Below are 18,843 nucleotides of genomic sequence, written 5' to 3' on the forward strand. Positions count from 1 at the left end.
AAAATGGAGAAAGCACTGACAAAGGTTGGGAGATTCTGGATTTCCAAGAAAGCCAAAGAAGAATTCTCCACCATTTCTCGTGACCTTTTTGTATGTCTTATCTTCTTCATTTTCATTTTCATTTTCATTTGCATTTCTCTCAAATCTTGTTTTCTTGATTCTATATTAGCAAGTTTGATAAGTATGAACAATGCTACTTTTTCTCATCTCATTCATTTGGCAAGTTATTGAAGTGTAACTCTTTAATGGGTCTTCATATTTTTCAAAATTCATTCTCATAATCAGTATTTGATGGGTGTTCAGATCTGAATTGAAGAAGAGAGTTAACGGGTTCTTTCTACTCTGGTTGATTTAGTTCTACATATGGGAGATTGCTGAAAAAAAAAAAAGAAAAAAGATTTATTTGCATTAATGTTGAGTTGGATCTGCTGTATAAAGGAGAGAAATTCTCCGCAGCTTTTCCAAAATAGATGGCTGCTTCGATTCTTTAACTCTTAATTATGTGTAAATTATTCCGGACATTGTCAGATGCTGTTGAAGAGAAGGCAAAATGGGTATTCAACAAGTTGAAAGGTTCGCCTTGCTGCAACTTGTTTTGAATCAAGTGATCATATATAAGGCCATGAACACATATGCTGCAGTTTCTGGATGGAACTAAGTTGACTTACTCTATTATGCAGGTAAGTCGCAAAAATCCTTGGCAGATGTACTCAGAGAGTACAACCTTCCCCCTGGGCTATCCCTCAGAAAGTGAAATGCTACGAGTTAGATGAATCAAAAGGGAAGTTAATAGTTTACTTCGGCACTGCCTGTGAGGTGTGTTTCAAGGACTCATCCATCATAAGGTATGCCACTCGGGTGAAGGGGACATTGTCAAGGGGAAGGCTCACTGGAATAGAAGGAATGAAGACAAAAGTTCTTGCATGGGTTAAAGTCACAAGCGTTACTGTTGAGAGCTACAAGTCTGATAAAATCTTGTTCACTGCTGGTGTCAAGAAATCCAGGCCTAAAGATGCATATGAATTGCCTCGTGAAGCCATTCAAGTAGAAGAATTTTGATTACTCTTGCAGAGTAATCATTGTTACAATTTCTTTCTTGACAGAGACATGCGTATATCTATCATTTACTGCAAATTGCTGGATAAATAATTCTGTATAAAAAAAAAAAGCAAAAACTCTTGGAACGCATGAAAATAATTTTTTCTTTTCTTGTAAAATTGTGAGTTCTCTTTAAAATATACTACTTTTTTTTTTTCCCTCAACCTGCATTGTATTTATTATTTGTACTCATTATTTTTTTTTCTTTTACATATATATGCCATTTTAGTAAAATTAATTTCATACTAATTACCTAACTAATCTTAAAATATTTTGAGATTTTTTATTTTCTTAAGAATCAGTATATTATATAAAAAAAATTAAAATACATATGAATTAATGAAGGCTATATAAATATACACAAATATATAATGAATCTTATATGGAAATCACAAAATATATACAAAAGAAATCACTTTAGATCTTAATAATAATATAATTTTTGGCATAAGTAGAATGGCTATTAGAATAATATTAAAATTTTATTTATATTAATTATAATCATATTAAAAATTAAATTATTTATTGATTTAATTTGTCTCATGTTAAAATTATTAACGATAGTTTATTTGTCAGGAATTAACAAAGGAGACAACTGAAAATAACAAATTATATGCATATTTTAATTTTATAAATATGTTATAATATTTGTATAATGTTAAAAAAATGTTTCTTTACTTTTTCTATTTTGCGGAACATATGTTTAATTAGAGTAATCAAATAGTTTATTTATATTATAATAATTTTTTATTTTTACTAAAACTAAAGTTTGAGTGAAATTCAACTTTAATTAATATTCTTATCACTTTGTGTTTGTTATAATAAAATAAATTTTAGTTAAAAAGTAGACTTTTATTAAAAAAAAAAAGTAGGCTTTAATAATCCATATTCTTTAATCATTTCAATTTATAGAGTTCTAAAACTTTTGTGAGTTTTATTATAAATAATGAAAATTTTTTATTCTCTTTAAATATTAATATAAAAATAAAATTTTATTTTAAAATTTAAAATTTTTATATACAAATAAGAAATTTTATAATTTCCTTAACTAGTGTTAGAATTTTACTTATATTATAATAGAATTATCAAAAGACAAACAGCTAATGTGCTTTACTAAGAAAAAATATTAACAGTATAATTAGTATTTGTCAAATTGATAACCTAAATTGTTCTTATTTGAGTTACTAAAATATTTTAAATTTTATTTTTCTATTTGCTTGATTAATAATATATATATTTTAATAAAATAGAATTAGAAATTTTTAGATATAAATTATTTTTGAACAATTATTTACAAGTTTTACCTTTTAGTCAGATTAAGTAATTATTTGATAAAAATCATGAAAATTAAAATAGAATTTATTACCTATATAATATTATTTTTATTAATCAAAATATATAATTAAAAAATAAATAAAAAAATCATTTTCTTATAAATTGATTAGTGATATGTTAAAACAATTAATTGAAATATAAGCTACATACTATTTTATTTTCACTCTCTCTAACTTTTTAATAAAAATTTTATTATATTAAATTATTTTATCATCAATATTCACATGATCTTTTTTTCTAATTATTTATTAATTTTTTATAATATAAATTTATAGGAAACAATAATTATGAAGAATCAAAATCACAAATTTTATATTGTAAATATCTAACTAACTTATCATATATACATGATACATTCATTTTATTCAACTATATATTTGAAGAAACCTATTAATTTCTTAAACAAATTAATCAATAAGATATTGGAGAAAACTAATTATTATCCATAATATCTTTAATTTGATATGACCTCTCTATAGGATTTGAGGTTAGGTTCAATTTTTTAACAGGTATGCCCTTTATTATAAATTTTGTTATATTTTTTCTTTTAAATGCTGCCAAATTAATAACCATTTGATGGAAAATTAATTGTTAAAAATATGATTGATTAATTTTGTTTGTTTGTATTTCGTTTTCTTTTGATTTTTCATTTAGTGATAAAAGTATTTGTATTGGCTAAATTTGTAGAGGTTAAAAGTATTTGTAAATTAAAATGCATTTAATTAAAAAATATTTTTTTATAGACATTTTATAATTATAAGTAAAATTCAAATCCATGACTGAGAAGTTGAACTAAATAAGGACTATAAACAATTAGGTTTATTTTAAATAATTAAATTGTAGTAATATATTTTTAAATATATTTATTAAATAATTGATTATAAATATAATTGTGAAAAATTAAATACTAATGAAGTATTTTACTTAATATTGTAATATGATTAAATTGTATTTTTATTTATTATGTTTTATTTTAATTATTTATTTTTATAAAATTTATATTTAATTGAAGTTAAATATAAGTAGAATTAAAAATTTTAAATTTATATAAAATTTAAAATTAATTTAAATAATAAAAATATAATTATAATTAATTTTATAAATGAAGGGCAATTTGTACAAGCTAACATTCCCTCCCTTCCTACGTTTACATATAATATAGATAGAAAAGACCCTACGAGCACATTGAATCCACATCAACAGCTAAAATTATGAAAAAATGAACTTTTTTTTTTTCATTTTTATACCTAATTAAAAATTATTATTAAAAAAAATTGAAAAATTTTTTCATGAAGGTGGGCAAGCGCCACACAAGCCCAAGCCCATTTGAAACGTGGCCTCCTGAAAACGCAAAATCTGCCTTTTTATCCAAAATCTAGCGGATAAGTCAACATAGACGGGCCCACCGAAATATTCTCCAAGTAATTCCCCCAACCCTAATAATATATATAATCATCAACGGTAATCCTTTTCCTTTTTATTACTACGTGCTTTCTCCACAAAAAAATCCCTCAACAACCATGTCAGACGAGGAGCATCACTTCGAGTCCAAAGCCGACGCCGGAGCGTCCAAGACCTACCCGCAGCAAGCCGGTACCATCCGCAAGAATGGTTACATCGTCATCAAGAATCGCCCCTGCAAGGTTCTTTTTATTTACCTTTTTGTTAAAGAGATTTCTCGATAATTTTCCGATTTATTATTTTCTATTTCTCAATTGAGATTTGAAATTGATCTTGCGTAGTTGTTTTCAGTGGTTAACTGGATTTTTTTTTTCTGTTTTATGTTCTTAGATTTTACGCCTTCAGCAATTAAAAATAGATTTTTTAAAAATAATTTTTTCCAGATTTTATAGTCTGGAATTGAATGTTAGATCTATGCTTTTGCTTTATTATTTATTTATTTTTTTAAATTATCGATACTTATTTTTGTTTGCAATAATTCGGGATTCTGTTTTGTTCGATGTGTTGCCTCTGTACTTTCTGTGTAATTTAAGCTCAATTTTTAATATTCTGTTCTTGACTTGTGGTTTGTGATAGGTTAGAGAAGTTCTGTATATAGCTAGAGTTGACTGCCTATATGTATGAGGAGACATGTAGCGACATTGTTGTGTTATTGTTTTGTGATAGGTTGTTGATGTTTCCACCTCCAAGACTGGAAAGCATGGTCATGCTAAGTGTCATTTCGTTGGAATAGACATCTTCAATGCCAAAAAGCTTGAAGATATTGTTCCCTCCTCCCATAACTGTGATGTATGTTATTTATGTTTTATTATCTTCTCACTTTTACCTTTTTTGAATATTTAACTAGATGTCATATGATACTAATTCCCTGGTTTTTGCAGGTTCCTCATGTCACTCGTACTGACTACCAGCTAATTGATATTTCTGAGGATGGATTTGTAAGTCCAATTTTCACGCTCATCTTACTTATCTTGTTTGCGTTCACCAGTTAATAGTTATGATTTCTGGCTAAATTAAACTTTTCCAAATTCCAGGTGAGTTTGCTCACTGAAAATGGGAACACAAAAGATGACCTGAGGCTCCCAACTGATGAGAATCTTCTGTCTCAGGTATATTAAATTCTGATTGTTTATCAGGGAGCTAATTTTGAGTACCAATGTACCATTCTATAGAGTTCAGAGTGTGGCTATTTTATAAGCTGTAATTAGGAAAACTATCTTTCAATTAGTATTATAGCTCGCAAAACAGGATCCTTCAATTCTTTGGTTAAATTATTGGCTGTATGTTGAATTTTTAATTTAAGATTCTCTGTGCTATTTTCTAAAGTTAGATCTACAGACTGTTATGCCATAGTTGTACTGTTATTCGATTGTCTAAAACTTTGTTGGTATTCTGTTTAAATGTTGGACAATTATTGTGCATGTTAAATTTTGAGTTCCTTTAATGTGTGAAATAAATTTTCACTTTTTTTTTCTGATTTTAAATTCTTCTGGATTCTTGTATCGCAAAGACTGATATCATTTATTGGTGAGTGCAGATCAAGGATGGTTTTGCTGAGGGAAAAGATCTTGTTGTGACAGTCATGTCTTCAATGGGGGAGGAGCAGATCTGTGCTCTTAAGGACATTGGCCCAAAGTAATTTCTCGATGGTTTGCAGATGTTGATTGCTATTGAGTGGAAGGGATTTTGTAAAAGCTATCATAACTTGCCGTTTATAAAATTAAAGAATAGACTAGTTAAAATGCTCATGATGGGTTATCAAAACTGAAAACAAAATTTCTATTCTGGCGTGTTATTATGTTTTTTCAGTCCTGTAAATTCATCAGATGATTATAAGGTAGATGTTTTAAAAGCAAAATCAACAAGTTTGTTGAAAGGAAATGTTTGATGGTCGCCTTCTACACAAAGAATTGAGCCCACTTGGGTGATTCTGGCGCCCATAGTACCTATTTTACTTTTGTTAAAGTATTCTTTGATAATTTCTCATCTTTTGTGAGTTGAAGATTTACTTGTGATCTGGATTTTGTTTTTATTACGAATAGGCAGTTCATCTACTGTAGATCTGAAGAATTATCATTCGTAAATTTGATTAATTAGACTAATTAAAAAAACTGAAAAATAAGCAAATTGTAATATTGTAAACAAGCTACAGTATGTGAAGTAGAATTTGAATTTGATTTGAGCTTCGTTTGTTTTTAAAAAATGTTTTATATTTAAATTACTTTATAAGAAAATGTTTTACATAAAAATAATTTTGTAAAAATAGGTTTTCTAAAAAATGTTTTTTTATTATTTAGTTACAATAGTCTTATATTTTAATAAAATTATTAAAATTTAAAAAGTAATTTTCTTTTAATTTAATTTTTTTTATAAAAAATATTTTTTCTGATCTATTTTTTCAATGCTTCAAAAATATTTTTATAAAAAAATAAAAATTCAATCAAACTCGAACGTTACCCGTTTGGGGGGTTGAGTATTAATTTTTTAATATAATTTTAAGTATTTTTTGTATTATATATCATATTACATATACAATAACAATATTAATAAAAAAATGAACTCGATTTCACTCAAAAGTTTTGCTCTTTGCGCCTATGCCCAATGGGCAGCTGGCCTCAATTCAACGGTCTCCTCAAAAAAGTGAAACGAATTTTGCGCTCTCCAGTAATCACCCAATTCCAACATCATCACCAATAGGCATTGGCCCATCGAAAGCCCTCTCTCTCTCCCAACCCAGGGAGATATGAGCTCTTCGCCGCACCGGTCTCGGGATGGCAGTAGCACCAGCGGTGGGGAGGGGAGACCGAGATTCTTCGATCACAATGCCAAAAAGATATGCTGGGCTAACGCCGAAACAGTACCTGGTCGACACCCTGAGAGGTGGCGTAAAGACGCTGCTGGCAACATCGTTTGCAAGCGCTTGTGCAATTGCCATGGCTGCCTCTGCTTCCAATACGACCACATCGTACCCTTCTCCAAAGGTCCTCCTCCCCTACGCTTCTCTATAATTTTTTTATTGGTTTTCTCCTTTAGAATTTCTAGCTGCTGGGTTTTTACCTTCTGAATTACTGCAACTGAACATAATCTTTACTTGCTTGCTGTAATAAAGCTGAAATCTTGTTTGACTCTCTCTCATCCTTGGCAAAATAGAAACGAATTCAAGTCTGAAATTTCCAATATCCTCAGAATATGTAAATAGTTTCTGTGCTAATAAAGTTTAATGGAGTCCAAGAAATAATTTCCAAGTGTTCTGTTTTCTTATTATCCAGAAAGAGATTTGTAAAGTAATCTCAGGTTTCACAGCTTGAATTTGGGTTTGTGTTATAGGCGGTGAATCTACAGCTGAAAATTGTCAAATACTTCAAACAAGGGTCAATAATTATAAGTCGGATAAAGAGGAGGTGGACAAAACTCAATTGAAAGGTTACTCGTGTGACCTAAAGTTCACTGGTGTGTTTGCTTCATTCTCTTTTCTATTCTTTAGTATTTTTCTAAGGATTGTGATTTGTGATTGTGTAACTGTGTCTGTTCTTAGGTTTACATCTGCCCATTTGGCTTGGAGTAATCTTATCAGTAAGGGATGATGTTTGGAACCCATCTGATGTAGGACACAAAGAATACTCAAAAGGGAAGAGAAATAAATCTCAAATTTTCTATTAAGTCTTAATTGTTAATGCAACAACAACTAAACCTTAATCCCAAACATTAAGTCTCAATTGTCAATAATAATCACAATAAGCTGTCTAGGAAAATACTTTTTCGTAAACTAACAACAAATCCTACAACTACTGTAAATATGAATTCCAAAAGAAGAAAAACATTAAACCAATCTAAGTAGGAATATAAAATCAACACTACCTAGGAAACTCTAGACAATAGAATTCCTGAATAATTAAAATATCACTTCCTAATTAAATTTTCTAAATAATAAAGCCTAAACTTTCTAATTATAATATAAAATCTGACTAAAGATCTTAATTTTACAATTAAAAGTAAATAAAAATAATTTTTACATCTAGTATTCCTTGACTGCATCACCATTTCACTTTAAGGCGCTCACACGTTGGGGCAGTACTGTATCTTGTACGTATACTAAAATTCTAGTTCTCACCCCCATTTTTATGTGTCTTAGATTAGAATTGCTCTCTCGGTCTCTTGTTAATTGGAAGAACTAGTGCCTTCATGCAGGAACTGGTAGAGGGATAGGTCATGGAAGGTCCATTACTGGATAAAATAAACTGTATTCTTTGTTTTCTTGGGGATCTTCTAACCAAATCTTTCAGCTTTTATATGTCTCATTCTATGATCCTTTACACAGTAAGTCAACTTCAAATCTTTTGCTAGTACTTGTTGAAATTTTTGGGTATTCCCTATTTCAACACACATATTCCTTTTACTTTATTTTTATGCAGTTGATTTACTCATTCAAAGTAAATAGTCTAGGAAAAACTCATAATTAACTGTTCGTTTGTTTCTAGATCCTTTCAGGATGCCCCTCTAAACATTCTCAGTTCTGTGGATCTAAATTTCAGTCATCTTATTTTAGAATGCTTTTAGATGTTCAATAAGTTTCATGTAATTTTGGATAAGAAATAGATCTTTGTTTCTGTTCAATGAAGATGATAAACCTGATCATGATAGAACTTGCAGGCAATCAGCATCCTCCTGATGATCAGGTTTGTCATCTTTATTAAATAGGCTCAGGGCTAAGGTCTTATTACTTTAGCCAGGCTGGAGGACTTTCTACTTTTAAAGTTCCTTTTATATTTTTTTTCTGTAATTTGGATAGACATGCACATCTTATTGTTTTAAGTAGAACCCTGTTCATTTCTGGCACGTGTTTAACAGTTCAAGCAACAGTCCTTAGTTTGAGAAAATTTTCAGTTCATAATTTGTCCGGGAGTTCTTTGTTCCTTCTATTATCTGTCTTCTTAGCATTCTATTATTCTCCTTAAGTTTGAAACAGAAGAAATTTTCTATCTAGTGCATCAAGTACATTGCATAATTGGTAATACTGAATATTTTCTGGCTCCGTTTGCAGCCTAAAATAGATGAAAAGTATTCCTTTATATAGACAGTGAAATGGATGAAAAGTTGAAGTAGAATTTATGAAGTAGATAATGAGTTGTTTGTCTCTATATCAATTTTCAAATATGAAAATTCTAATGTTACAGCCAAATTTGACATATGGCTGCTGATGCATTATGTTAAAACCCAAATGTAGCCAATGATATGTCGCATCAAGAGTATAACTATTAAAATTCTGTTGAATTTTTCTGTTGTATTGCTTTCACCTTTCAATCATCATGTGAGAATCAGAAAGAATGGCGCTACTTCTTATCTTCTTCCCTTATCCAGCATTATTTTTAGTCTGTTAGGGTGATCATCAGATGCATTTACGAGATACTTGGAAGCTATAAAAGCTTGAGACTGTTCATATTATTTTGTCCTTTATGTTCTGTCGAAATATAAATGCTTGAGACTGTTTACCTCATTTTGTCATTTATGTTCTGTCCAAATCATTAGAGAAATAGCTAGTTGGCTACATATTTGTCATGAGAACTTTCCTTTTTCTTATTCTGATAAATTCTATGCGTACGTATAAAGTGATTATACCCCTAATTCAAAGAGTGAATTTATGGTGCGCACTGCTAAAAATGAATTTCTGCATTTTTTAAAATTGAGTTGTATTCAAAGGTTCTTGTGTCACTTTCGACCTTTGAGATACACCAGGTGTGCCAGACTACCAGTGTGTCTTGGGTTATTTGTCTTAATAGAAACAAGCAATTGCAGAAGTATGAAAGGTTGAACACGATAGTGTTGGTAGGATGTCTCAACTGAAGGCTTTTTCCGGCCCTGTCAAGTATTCACGTTTGGCCTGCAGCCTCTTGCTGCTTCTGCCCAAAAGGGCAGCTCTCATCTTACCTGCAACATCATTCTTTCAAAATGGTGATCTTGCTGTGTGCTATGTGTTTGTATCTTTGCCCTTCTGACACCTCGACTGATGATCAGAACATCATGTGTTCAAAACTTGCAGACAAGGAGCTTGACATAATTGAAATGGCTGTTTACGGGAATGTGATTCGCCCTGGAAACCAGTGTCGATGCAGAACTGTTGCTGAAATGCTTGGCCAATACAAGTCAAAAGATAGTGCTGCTGCTTGCAAATTGCCATACAGTGAGGAATCGCTATAGCATCAAGCATCAAAAAGGAAATTCACTGCAATAAATTGGATGTTGTATTCTATGAATTTTTTTTTTTTAAATTCATGAATCTTACCGAGATCATATGACACCTTCATATGCAGCTGACACAGGCATTTCCATCGACTGAAATGGTATCCCTTAAGTTCAGAGAAAAAAAAATGCAGCATTTGAAACATTTAAGCCCAATTGTGAAATATTCATAACAAAACAGCGAAATCACCCTGGGCTGTGTCTTAACTTTGTAACGCAGGCCATGGTGGGTTAGTGAAGATGGGAGAAATTGGGTTTACTTGCATATTTTGCAGACTATTATCAGTTGTAAGCCTCAATGAGAATGGTACCAAAAGTTTTTTATTTTTATTTTTTTATTGCAAACATCGAGAAAGAAAAAGTCAGAACAAAAACTATTTGAGTATGTTAATTTAGGATATGCTAATCATTCTCTTTTGGCTGTGGATTCGATTTGAGATGAATGATAGCAATCGGCATTACTATGTTTTTGGATTATGTAAGGCACATTTGCTGTTCTGATAAACAATACAAATTAGTGAATTTATTAGGTGGGTATGGTTGAATTTTTCATTCCCATTTCACAATTATGAAATTAGCTTATACATTTCAAATGAATGTGACAAGATTCTTCCTACGATCAAAGTGTACATGCAAAACAACAAATTGACCTATTTGATAATACATACATGCCTGTAGAGTTGGGCAAGTTTAAGTTATGATGCCACAAACGTGGGTTTTACGCTGCTTTGTCTTTTTGCTTAATCTGGAAAATGACCAGCACTTGGCAAGCAGGGTCATCAGGTCAGCCGTCAACACCAGAGAACTAAAGAACGAATCAAGTGTTCTTGAGAAAGGAAAGCAACCAGGGAAAATTTTCTACGTGTTGGTTGCTATGAATTTTTCACTTGAGGCTAATAGCAAGGCAAAGGCAAAGAAGATGTTCATGTTGGATGCTTAATATCTTTCAATGAAAGATGACAATTAGTTTACCCTTTTTCTCCTCTAGAAAGAGCTTCTTCACAAGACATCATTACCTTCCAATCATGAATGGAAATATATGTGAAATAGACCATTGGGTTTATTGGAAACTGACTCACAAACTAGCTCAATGGGCATTTCCACCTAGAGAAGAAAAGAAAATTGTATTTCTTAAGTGATTAGGGGACAGATTGTGACCATTCCAACCACCCACCATGCTTAAAGTCTTAAAACCTCCAATATAATAGAGAAAAATGGTGGAGAAAGAGAGAGCTTTGGGTATTGACTAAGGGGTTTACATTGACCATATATGGGAATAAATCCTTATCATAGGCCTTGAAAGTCCGCTCTTTCAACTTGTCTCCTTTCTAAAACCATTCTTTTACCCCTTAAAATTTTCATATTCAACTAAACTAAATCAATTCTTGATTCCAAACAACTGAAATCAATTATATGAATCCTTTTACTCTATTCTGTCTGATTCACCTAAATTTGCTCCTCATTTTCTTTCTTTAATACTCACCTCCTCGTTCTCTGAATCATAGTAATGATAAACAATAATGATACCCAGCCTGGCTACCATTGTTCTTTGGAAGTCCAAATTTTATCTTTAAGCAATGATCATTGACCAAAACTATTACAGGGGAAGTAAGAAGACAATATAAGATAAAAGAACCTGCCAACACTAATCTAGATCCTCCTCTATTTGTCCAAAAACAATGAAAAGATCTTTGGCCAATCATTTTGATGAGCACAATAGGTAGACAAACACAAAAAGAATCTCTATGCATGTTGTTAAGCAGTATATTTTTTAAATGATGGGGATTAACCCATTAATTTGTTGATAATTTTATCCTAATTTTCATCAGTTATCACTTCACTGTTGTTGTATGGTAATTGAGCTAGGATTCTAGCTAATAATGGGTGTGCATACTCCCAAATTAATGCATTCTCCAACTAAAACAGTTGATTTTAAGCTCAACTTTAAGTGCTGAACTACTTATGACAGTGAAGTTGTTAGACAAGACAATGATTTGGATGTTGACACTACCAGACCTACCTTTGACTTACCCCATCATCCCTCTCTTTTTCCATAGTTGATTGATTCCTGTATTACCCATTTTTAAATTGGTTTTGGTAGGTTCAACTTTATGAAATCTTTTTACTTAGAGCTATAGAATGTAATAACATAAATAACGAATAATGAAAAATGCATAAAAAGGCACAAGATCAAGACTCTTGAAACACAAGCATTGGGATTAATTTCTTGATTGACTTGGTAGATGCTTCTTGATAAAAGAAAGGGAAATAATAATGTTGTTTTGCTGAAAAGGGTTCTTCGGGGTTATGATAATATTTTGGAAGTGCATGAGTGAAATGGGATGCTTTTATACTAGCAGAGGGATAATGGGAGGCAGCCATCATGGGTTAATATGAGAGCAGTAGCAGTGGTCCATTGGACTAGCAGTGCCTCAAGCCACATGCCAAATCCTAAAATAAACCTTGTAATTATAATAAATCCAGCAAAAAAAGCTGAAACACCCATCCAATGTGTTAAACTAGCACAAGTATTAAATATTACAATCTGGTTGTAAATTGAATAAATAAACTTATAATTTCACATTATTAACAATTTAAGTATAATTAAAATTAAATTACATGTTTATTGTAAAAGAATAATTTTAGGTACATGATCATCATGGTCTCATCTCATTCCTACCCCATCTACTTCTTATTAGTAAGATCACCTTAATTTAAAATTGGCATTGTTTGTAATAATGAAATTTTAAAGCACTCAATTAAGCAAAATGCCTTCACCTTTTTTCTTCTTTTTAATATATATATATATATATATATATATATATATATATATATATATATATGTATGTATGTATAAATTTTATAAGGGAAAGGATCATCCAAGTGGAGTTAAGGCTTTGTTTTTGTTTTCCTTTTTTTTTAATTAAAATTAATTTCTATATAAAAGGTTCAGAAAAATTTAATAAAATAGGTTAAGTTCTAAAAATAAATTTATCTCTTTGTTTATAATTTTTTTGACTTATAAACTAAAGAAAAAATAAGTTGAGAGAGATTAATTTTTTATTTCATAGTATTTTATTATTTTATTTTTATTTAAATTTTAAAATTTTACCATAAATCTCATTTTTAGTCTTTTTTTTTTTTTTGGTAAATCACAGATATCTCATAACCTACTAGATTAGGTTTGCTCACGCCAGGAGATTTATTATGAGGATAAAACGCTCCCAATATGAATTTTTTCCATTCACAAGGATTGAACACTCAATTTTATTTAAGAGATACAAAATTTTTTACTACTCATACTAATCTTGTTGGTTCATTTTGTAAGATTTTGTCCAGTAATTAATATTACATATAGGCCAAAATCAATTCTTTTAATGTGACCCAATAGTAATTGATATTTATTTTAATTAATACAAATCCTAATTGTATAAGAATTACTCTAATTAAAATAAATCATAATTTTAATTATATAAGGATACTTGATAGACGTATCAGATTAAGTCTTTGATATATATATATATATATATATGAGCTTGTCCTCTCTTTACCCATAAATGAGCTTGTCCTCTCTTTACCCATAAGGTCACGCACATTCTCTTTCATAAAGTCTTAAGTCTTCCATCACTAAATTCTTGTGTGTGAATCAAGAAGGGTCAAGAGGGAGAAATCAGTTTATTGAATCAAATGGTCCCTCTCAATTATTATCATGACTCAGTTAAACTAAGTAACAGGTATGCTTTCTAAATCTGTGAGAATTTATTTGTTCAATATCCATTATTAGGGTGATGGTTGAATCTTACGTTTATTATTCACATTATGTTTATGATTGTTATGATTTATTAAGATTTATTTTACATGTGGTATCAGAGCCCTAGGTTTTGAATAATTAAATTTCTCCATTAAATTTATGGTGATGAACATAATATTAAAGATCTTACTTGTTATTAGATATAGGTAGGATTAAAGTGTAGATCGTGAAAGTTTTATGATTAATATTAATGATTAAAATAATTAAAATAATATTAATAAAATTTGACCCAATTAAATTTTAGGCATGAAGATTATTAACACGATGAAAAATCGTGTTATAAAATGATTTAAGTTTAAGATCATATTTTCTCAAAAGAAATAAATTAAAAGAAAAAAAAAATTATGTTTTCTACCCAATCTAATTAAGATTTATAATTAAACCTAATGAATGAATAAATATTAGGTTTATTAAGATACATATTTTATATGCATGTTTTATGATATTTGTTTTAATTTATTAGTCACCAAAGTGGCCAAATTAAAATAAAATAATGTTTACATGGATATAAAAATTATCAAATATCCATATAGATGCCTATGATGAAAAATTGATTAATTGATACTTACTAGTCATCAGAACTTAAGGATTTTATCCAAAGGTAAATCAATTATTCTATGATAGTGAGAATTATGAGGACAATAATATTTTATCAAATATATATTGGATGTCCAAAGACAACATATATATATTTGATATAAGTTAATTATTATCCAATCAAGTTTAAAGGTATTTAATTCAGGATAGTATATTGTAGTATCTACCCAAAGGAGAACTATAATATACTCTAATTGTTAAAGTTATCTGAATCTATTTTGAGCATATAAATATAATATTATAGCTTTTCTCTTCATTCACAAGCTTAACATGTTATTGTTTTAATGGGTTGAACTTCTTTGAATAGTGTGAGAAGTCAAGTTTTATTTAGGTGTCTTGAACCTTGACTTCGCATTATTGGAAAGTTAACTCGCTATTATTATGGATACAAGTAGTGATGAAGAGAAGTTATATCATAAGCAATAGGAATTGGTAAACAAATTGAGCCTTATGTTTTTGCGAATGACTATTGCCAATGACATTAAGACTACAATTCCACAAACTGAAAATGCAAAAGAATACCTTAAACTTATGAAAGATATGTTCTATTATGAAGCTAAGTCACTCACTGGTACTCTAATGGCATAACTTATGACCATAAAGTATGATGGATCAAAGAGTATGCAAAAGCACATTATTGAAATGAGTGATATTGTAGCAAGGCTAAAGACTTTAAGGATGACGGTTGATGATTCCCTCTTGGTGTAGTTCATTATGAATTCCTAACCTCTTGAATATGAGCCATTTCAAATTAACTATAACACTACTGAGGATAAGTAGAATTGTAACACCCTAAGCAAATCCCACATCGGCAAAACACGGGAGAGATGCTGGGTTTATAAGTTGATGGTTTGTAACCCTCTAGTGACGCGTTTTAAAATCGTGAGGGCTTCGATCCAGAGTGGACAATATCACTAGTGGGCCGGGCCATTACATTTGTGGTATCAGAGCCGCTCCGCGTGCAACCTTGGGCGATGGTGGGGCAAACCTCAGCGAGGACGCTGAGTCCCATAAGGGGGGTGGATTGTAACACCCTAGGCAAATCCCACATCGGCAAAAAACGGGAGAGATGCTGGGTTTATAAGTTGGTGGTTTGTAACCCCTAGTGACGCGTTTTAAAACCGTGAGGGCTTCGACCCAGAGCGGACAATATCACTAGTGGGTCGGGCCATTACATTTGTGGTATCAGAGCCAGGTTCGCGTGCAAACTTGAATGATGGTGGGGCAAACCTCAGCGAGGACGCTGAGTCCCATAAGGGGGGTGGATTGTAACACCCTAGGCAAATCCCACATCGACAAAACACGGGAGAGATGCTGGGTTTATAAGTTGGTGGTTTGTAACCCCTAGTGACACGTTTTAAAAGGCTCTGATACCACAAATGTAATGGCCCGGCCCACTAGTGATATTGTCCGCTCTGGGCCGAAGCCCTCACGGTTTTAAAACCCGTCACTAGGGGTTACGAACCGTCAACTTATAAACCCAAGAATGGTAATGAATTGGCCAATAAACTAATTTAGGAGGAAATAAGGTTGAAAAATCAAGGGACTCATTCTGTCAACATTATGGGTCAAGAAGCTAATAAGGGACTTAAATTAAAGCTTAGAAGTTTAAAAAGAAAAAGAAAGGATCTTCAAATGTTACTTAAGCTAAGGAAAGGAATAAATGGTAGTATGACACTATAAAAAAGATTGCCTGAAAAATAAAGTTTGATTTGAAAATAAAGGTAATCTTTATGCTTATGTATGTTTCAAATCAAACTTATTTGAAGTTCCTAATAATACTTGATGGCTTGATTTTGATGCTACTATTTATGTCTCCAATGTGATGAAAGAATTCCTTATGGTCCAAACAGAAAGCCCAACTAAGACTTCCTATTTATGGGGAACCATATGAAGGCTCTAATTGAAGGCATAGAGACTTACACTTTGGTCTAAGATAATGGCTATCAACTAGACCTATTAAAAATCTTCTATGTGCTTTCAATTTCTAAGAATGTCATTTTTATCGATGAATTTGGATTCAATGTTAAGTTTGGGCATGGATGTTTCAGTTTATTTAATAATAATGATAATTCCATTATTGTTTTTGGAATTCTTATTGATGATCTATATATACTGAAACTTGGTGATAATTTTACTGAATCCTTGCTTGTCACTCTTAGCAATATTGAAATTAAGCCTAGTAGACTAAATGAGAATTCTATTTTCTTGTGGCATAAGCGTTTGGGTCACATATCTAAAGAAAGACTAGAAAGGTCAATAAAGAATGAGATTCTACCGAGTTTAGATATTATTGATCTTGATGTGTGTGGATTGTATTAAGAGAAAGCAAATCAAACACAATAAGAAAGAAGCCACAAAAAGCAGTCAGCTTCTTAAAATTATACACACTGATATATGTAGGCCTTTTGATACACCATCTTTTGGTGGAGAAAAGTACTTTATTACCTTTATTGATGATTTTTCATGTTATGAACATATTTATTTGCTCAATAAAAAATCTCAATCAATAAATGCACTTGAAGTGTACATAAATGAGGTTGAGAGGCAATTAGATAGAAAAGTGAAAATAGTAAGGTCAGATAGAGGTAGTGAATACTATGGAAAACACACTGAAATGGGATAATGCCATGGTCTATTTGTAAAGTTTTTAGAAAGTTATGGTATATGCCAAGTACTCCTTAATAAAATGAGGTGGCGGAAAGGTAAAATCGGACTTTAATGAATATGGTTAGGAGTTTGATGAGTAAATCTTATTTACCTATATCTTTGTGGATATATACACTTAAAACTGTTATATACTTGTTAAATAGGATTCCTAGTAAAGCAGTCTCAAAAACACCTTATAAATTATGGACTGGAATGAAACTTAGTTTAAGGCACCTGCATGTTTGGGGTTGTCGAGTGGAAGCAATAATTTATAATCCACATAAAAAGAAATTAGATTCTCAAACTATAAGTGGATACTTTATTGGTTATCTAGAAAAATCTAAATTCTTACTTCATTTTAATAATAAATATATTTATAAATTAATTTTTATTAAATATATTAATCATTTATCAAGTCATTTTTAAGTATTTTAACTAAACACGTATGACTGTTTAAAATTTTAAATATTTATAAATTAAAATTAATTTATAAAGTTTATTTTTATAAATTAAACTGAATACTTGTAACTCAGATCAATAATCTCACCTCATATACCCATCCTATGACCCATAACATTAAAAATTCTGAAGAAAATACATCTGATTGAAGAACATAAATAACAAATCTGAGAGGTTAAATCCAATTACACTGTTTAGCAATGAATGGATAAGTAGTGCCGCCGTTGTCATCTCCATTAATAATTAAGCAAGCCTTAGTTGCAAAATTAGTGGAGAGTTGGCCAACCCAAACCCATATAGTTGTGCATTTAATGGCCGATAAGTGTGAAAAATTCTGGCCATTCAAAGCCCTAAATGCGCCTGACTCTGAACCAAAAAAAAAAAAAAACAATTAAATAAATAAATATATATATATATATATATATATATATATATATATATATATATATAACCAAGCTAGAATAAATTAATGAAAAATGAGACTTCCAATTTCAATGCAATGTCCACTAAAGGAGACCTCTTCCATCATTAATTTGTATCAAATCTTAAAAAGGCTTCACCAATCCCAAGCATCCAAAAGTGTGCAGCATTCTAATGAATTATTTAATAATTTATATTAAAAAAAAAGTAATAATAAGGTATTAGAATATATATTTGAATGCGAATTTAGAGAAGATGCCCTTGTGGACCCATTCCACCATTTGATGCATACTAATGAAATTTATGTCAGAAATGGGAACCACTGTGAAATAAAGATAAAGAAAAAACAAAAACAAAAAAGAAGGCACACTACTTCTTTCTTTCTTTTTTCTCTGCTTTATTTCCTTCCAGCCTTTTCCTTTTCTTTTAATAAGAATAAAATAGAGAATAAATAAAATTTAAAAAATTAAGAAAAATATTTAAAATTATAAAAATATTTTTATATTTTTTAAATTCTTTTAAAATAATTAAAATTAAAATTAAAATTTTATTATTCAAAAAGTAACTTTTCTTTTTTCTTTTGATATTTTAGAAAAAATTATTTTACATCTAAATTATTATTTTTTTATTTTTCTTTATTATTTTCTTTCCTCTCATTCATATATATTGTTAATTTAATATTAAACATAATTTTTTAATTACTATATCATTAATTTTGAATTACTGTGATTTGTTATAATGTTTATCAAAAATACGTTATTAGTAATTTTTTTTTA

General features: G+C 30.1%; 2 protein-coding genes and 1 pseudogene across 3 annotated transcripts; all 3 read left to right on the plus strand.

The window, feature by feature from the left end:
* The first annotated feature begins 3 nt into the window (after positions 1–3).
* LOC110639201 (uncharacterized protein At5g01610-like) lies at positions 4–1,106 on the plus strand (annotated as a pseudogene).
* A 2,788-nt stretch (positions 1,107–3,894) lies between these two features.
* LOC110639183 (eukaryotic translation initiation factor 5A) lies at positions 3,895–5,775 on the plus strand. The gene is made up of 5 exons (XM_021790020.2): positions 3,895–4,076; positions 4,561–4,683; positions 4,776–4,832; positions 4,929–5,003; positions 5,432–5,775. Exons 1-5 carry the CDS (start codon positions 3,954–3,956, stop codon positions 5,531–5,533), a joined length of 480 nt encoding a protein of 159 aa, XP_021645712.1. The 5' UTR covers positions 3,895–3,953; the 3' UTR covers positions 5,534–5,775.
* A 765-nt stretch (positions 5,776–6,540) lies between these two features.
* LOC110639185 (uncharacterized) lies at positions 6,541–10,461 on the plus strand. 2 transcript variants are annotated; one of them, XM_021790022.2, is made up of 3 exons: positions 6,541–6,875; positions 7,222–7,344; positions 7,430–10,461. In XM_021790022.2, the coding sequence occupies exons 1-3, from the start codon at positions 6,638–6,640 to the stop codon at positions 7,552–7,554; spliced, it is 486 nt and encodes a 161-aa protein (XP_021645714.2). In that variant the 5' UTR covers positions 6,541–6,637; the 3' UTR covers positions 7,555–10,461. The 2 variants fall into 2 exon arrangements, with proteins under 2 accessions (XP_021645714.2, XP_021645713.1); XM_021790021.2 differs by having other exon boundaries at positions 6,548–6,875; positions 9,932–10,461.
* The last annotated feature ends 8,382 nt before the right edge of the window (positions 10,462–18,843 follow it).

Source organism: Hevea brasiliensis, chromosome 13 (assembly GCF_030052815.1).
Source record: "Hevea brasiliensis isolate MT/VB/25A 57/8 chromosome 13, ASM3005281v1, whole genome shotgun sequence".
Taxonomy (NCBI): Eukaryota; Viridiplantae; Streptophyta; class Magnoliopsida; order Malpighiales; family Euphorbiaceae; genus Hevea; species Hevea brasiliensis.

Coding starts and splice junctions, on each gene's coding strand:
- LOC110639185 (XM_021790021.2), top strand. CDS start 6,638: ATGAGCTCTTCGCCGCACCGGTCTCGGGATGGCAGTAGCACCAGCGGT. Junction 6,876..7,221: donor CATCGTACCCTTCTCCAAAG/GTCCTCCTCCCC, acceptor TTTGTGTTATAG/GCGGTGAATCTACAGCTGAA. Junction 7,345..9,931: donor GTGTGACCTAAAGTTCACTG/GTGTGTTTGCTT, acceptor CAAAACTTGCAG/ACAAGGAGCTTGACATAATT.
- LOC110639183 (XM_021790020.2), top strand. CDS start 3,954: ATGTCAGACGAGGAGCATCACTTCGAGTCCAAAGCCGACGCCGGAGCG. Junction 4,684..4,775: donor CCTCCTCCCATAACTGTGAT/GTATGTTATTTA, acceptor TGGTTTTTGCAG/GTTCCTCATGTCACTCGTAC. Junction 5,004..5,431: donor ATGAGAATCTTCTGTCTCAG/GTATATTAAATT, acceptor TGGTGAGTGCAG/ATCAAGGATGGTTTTGCTGA.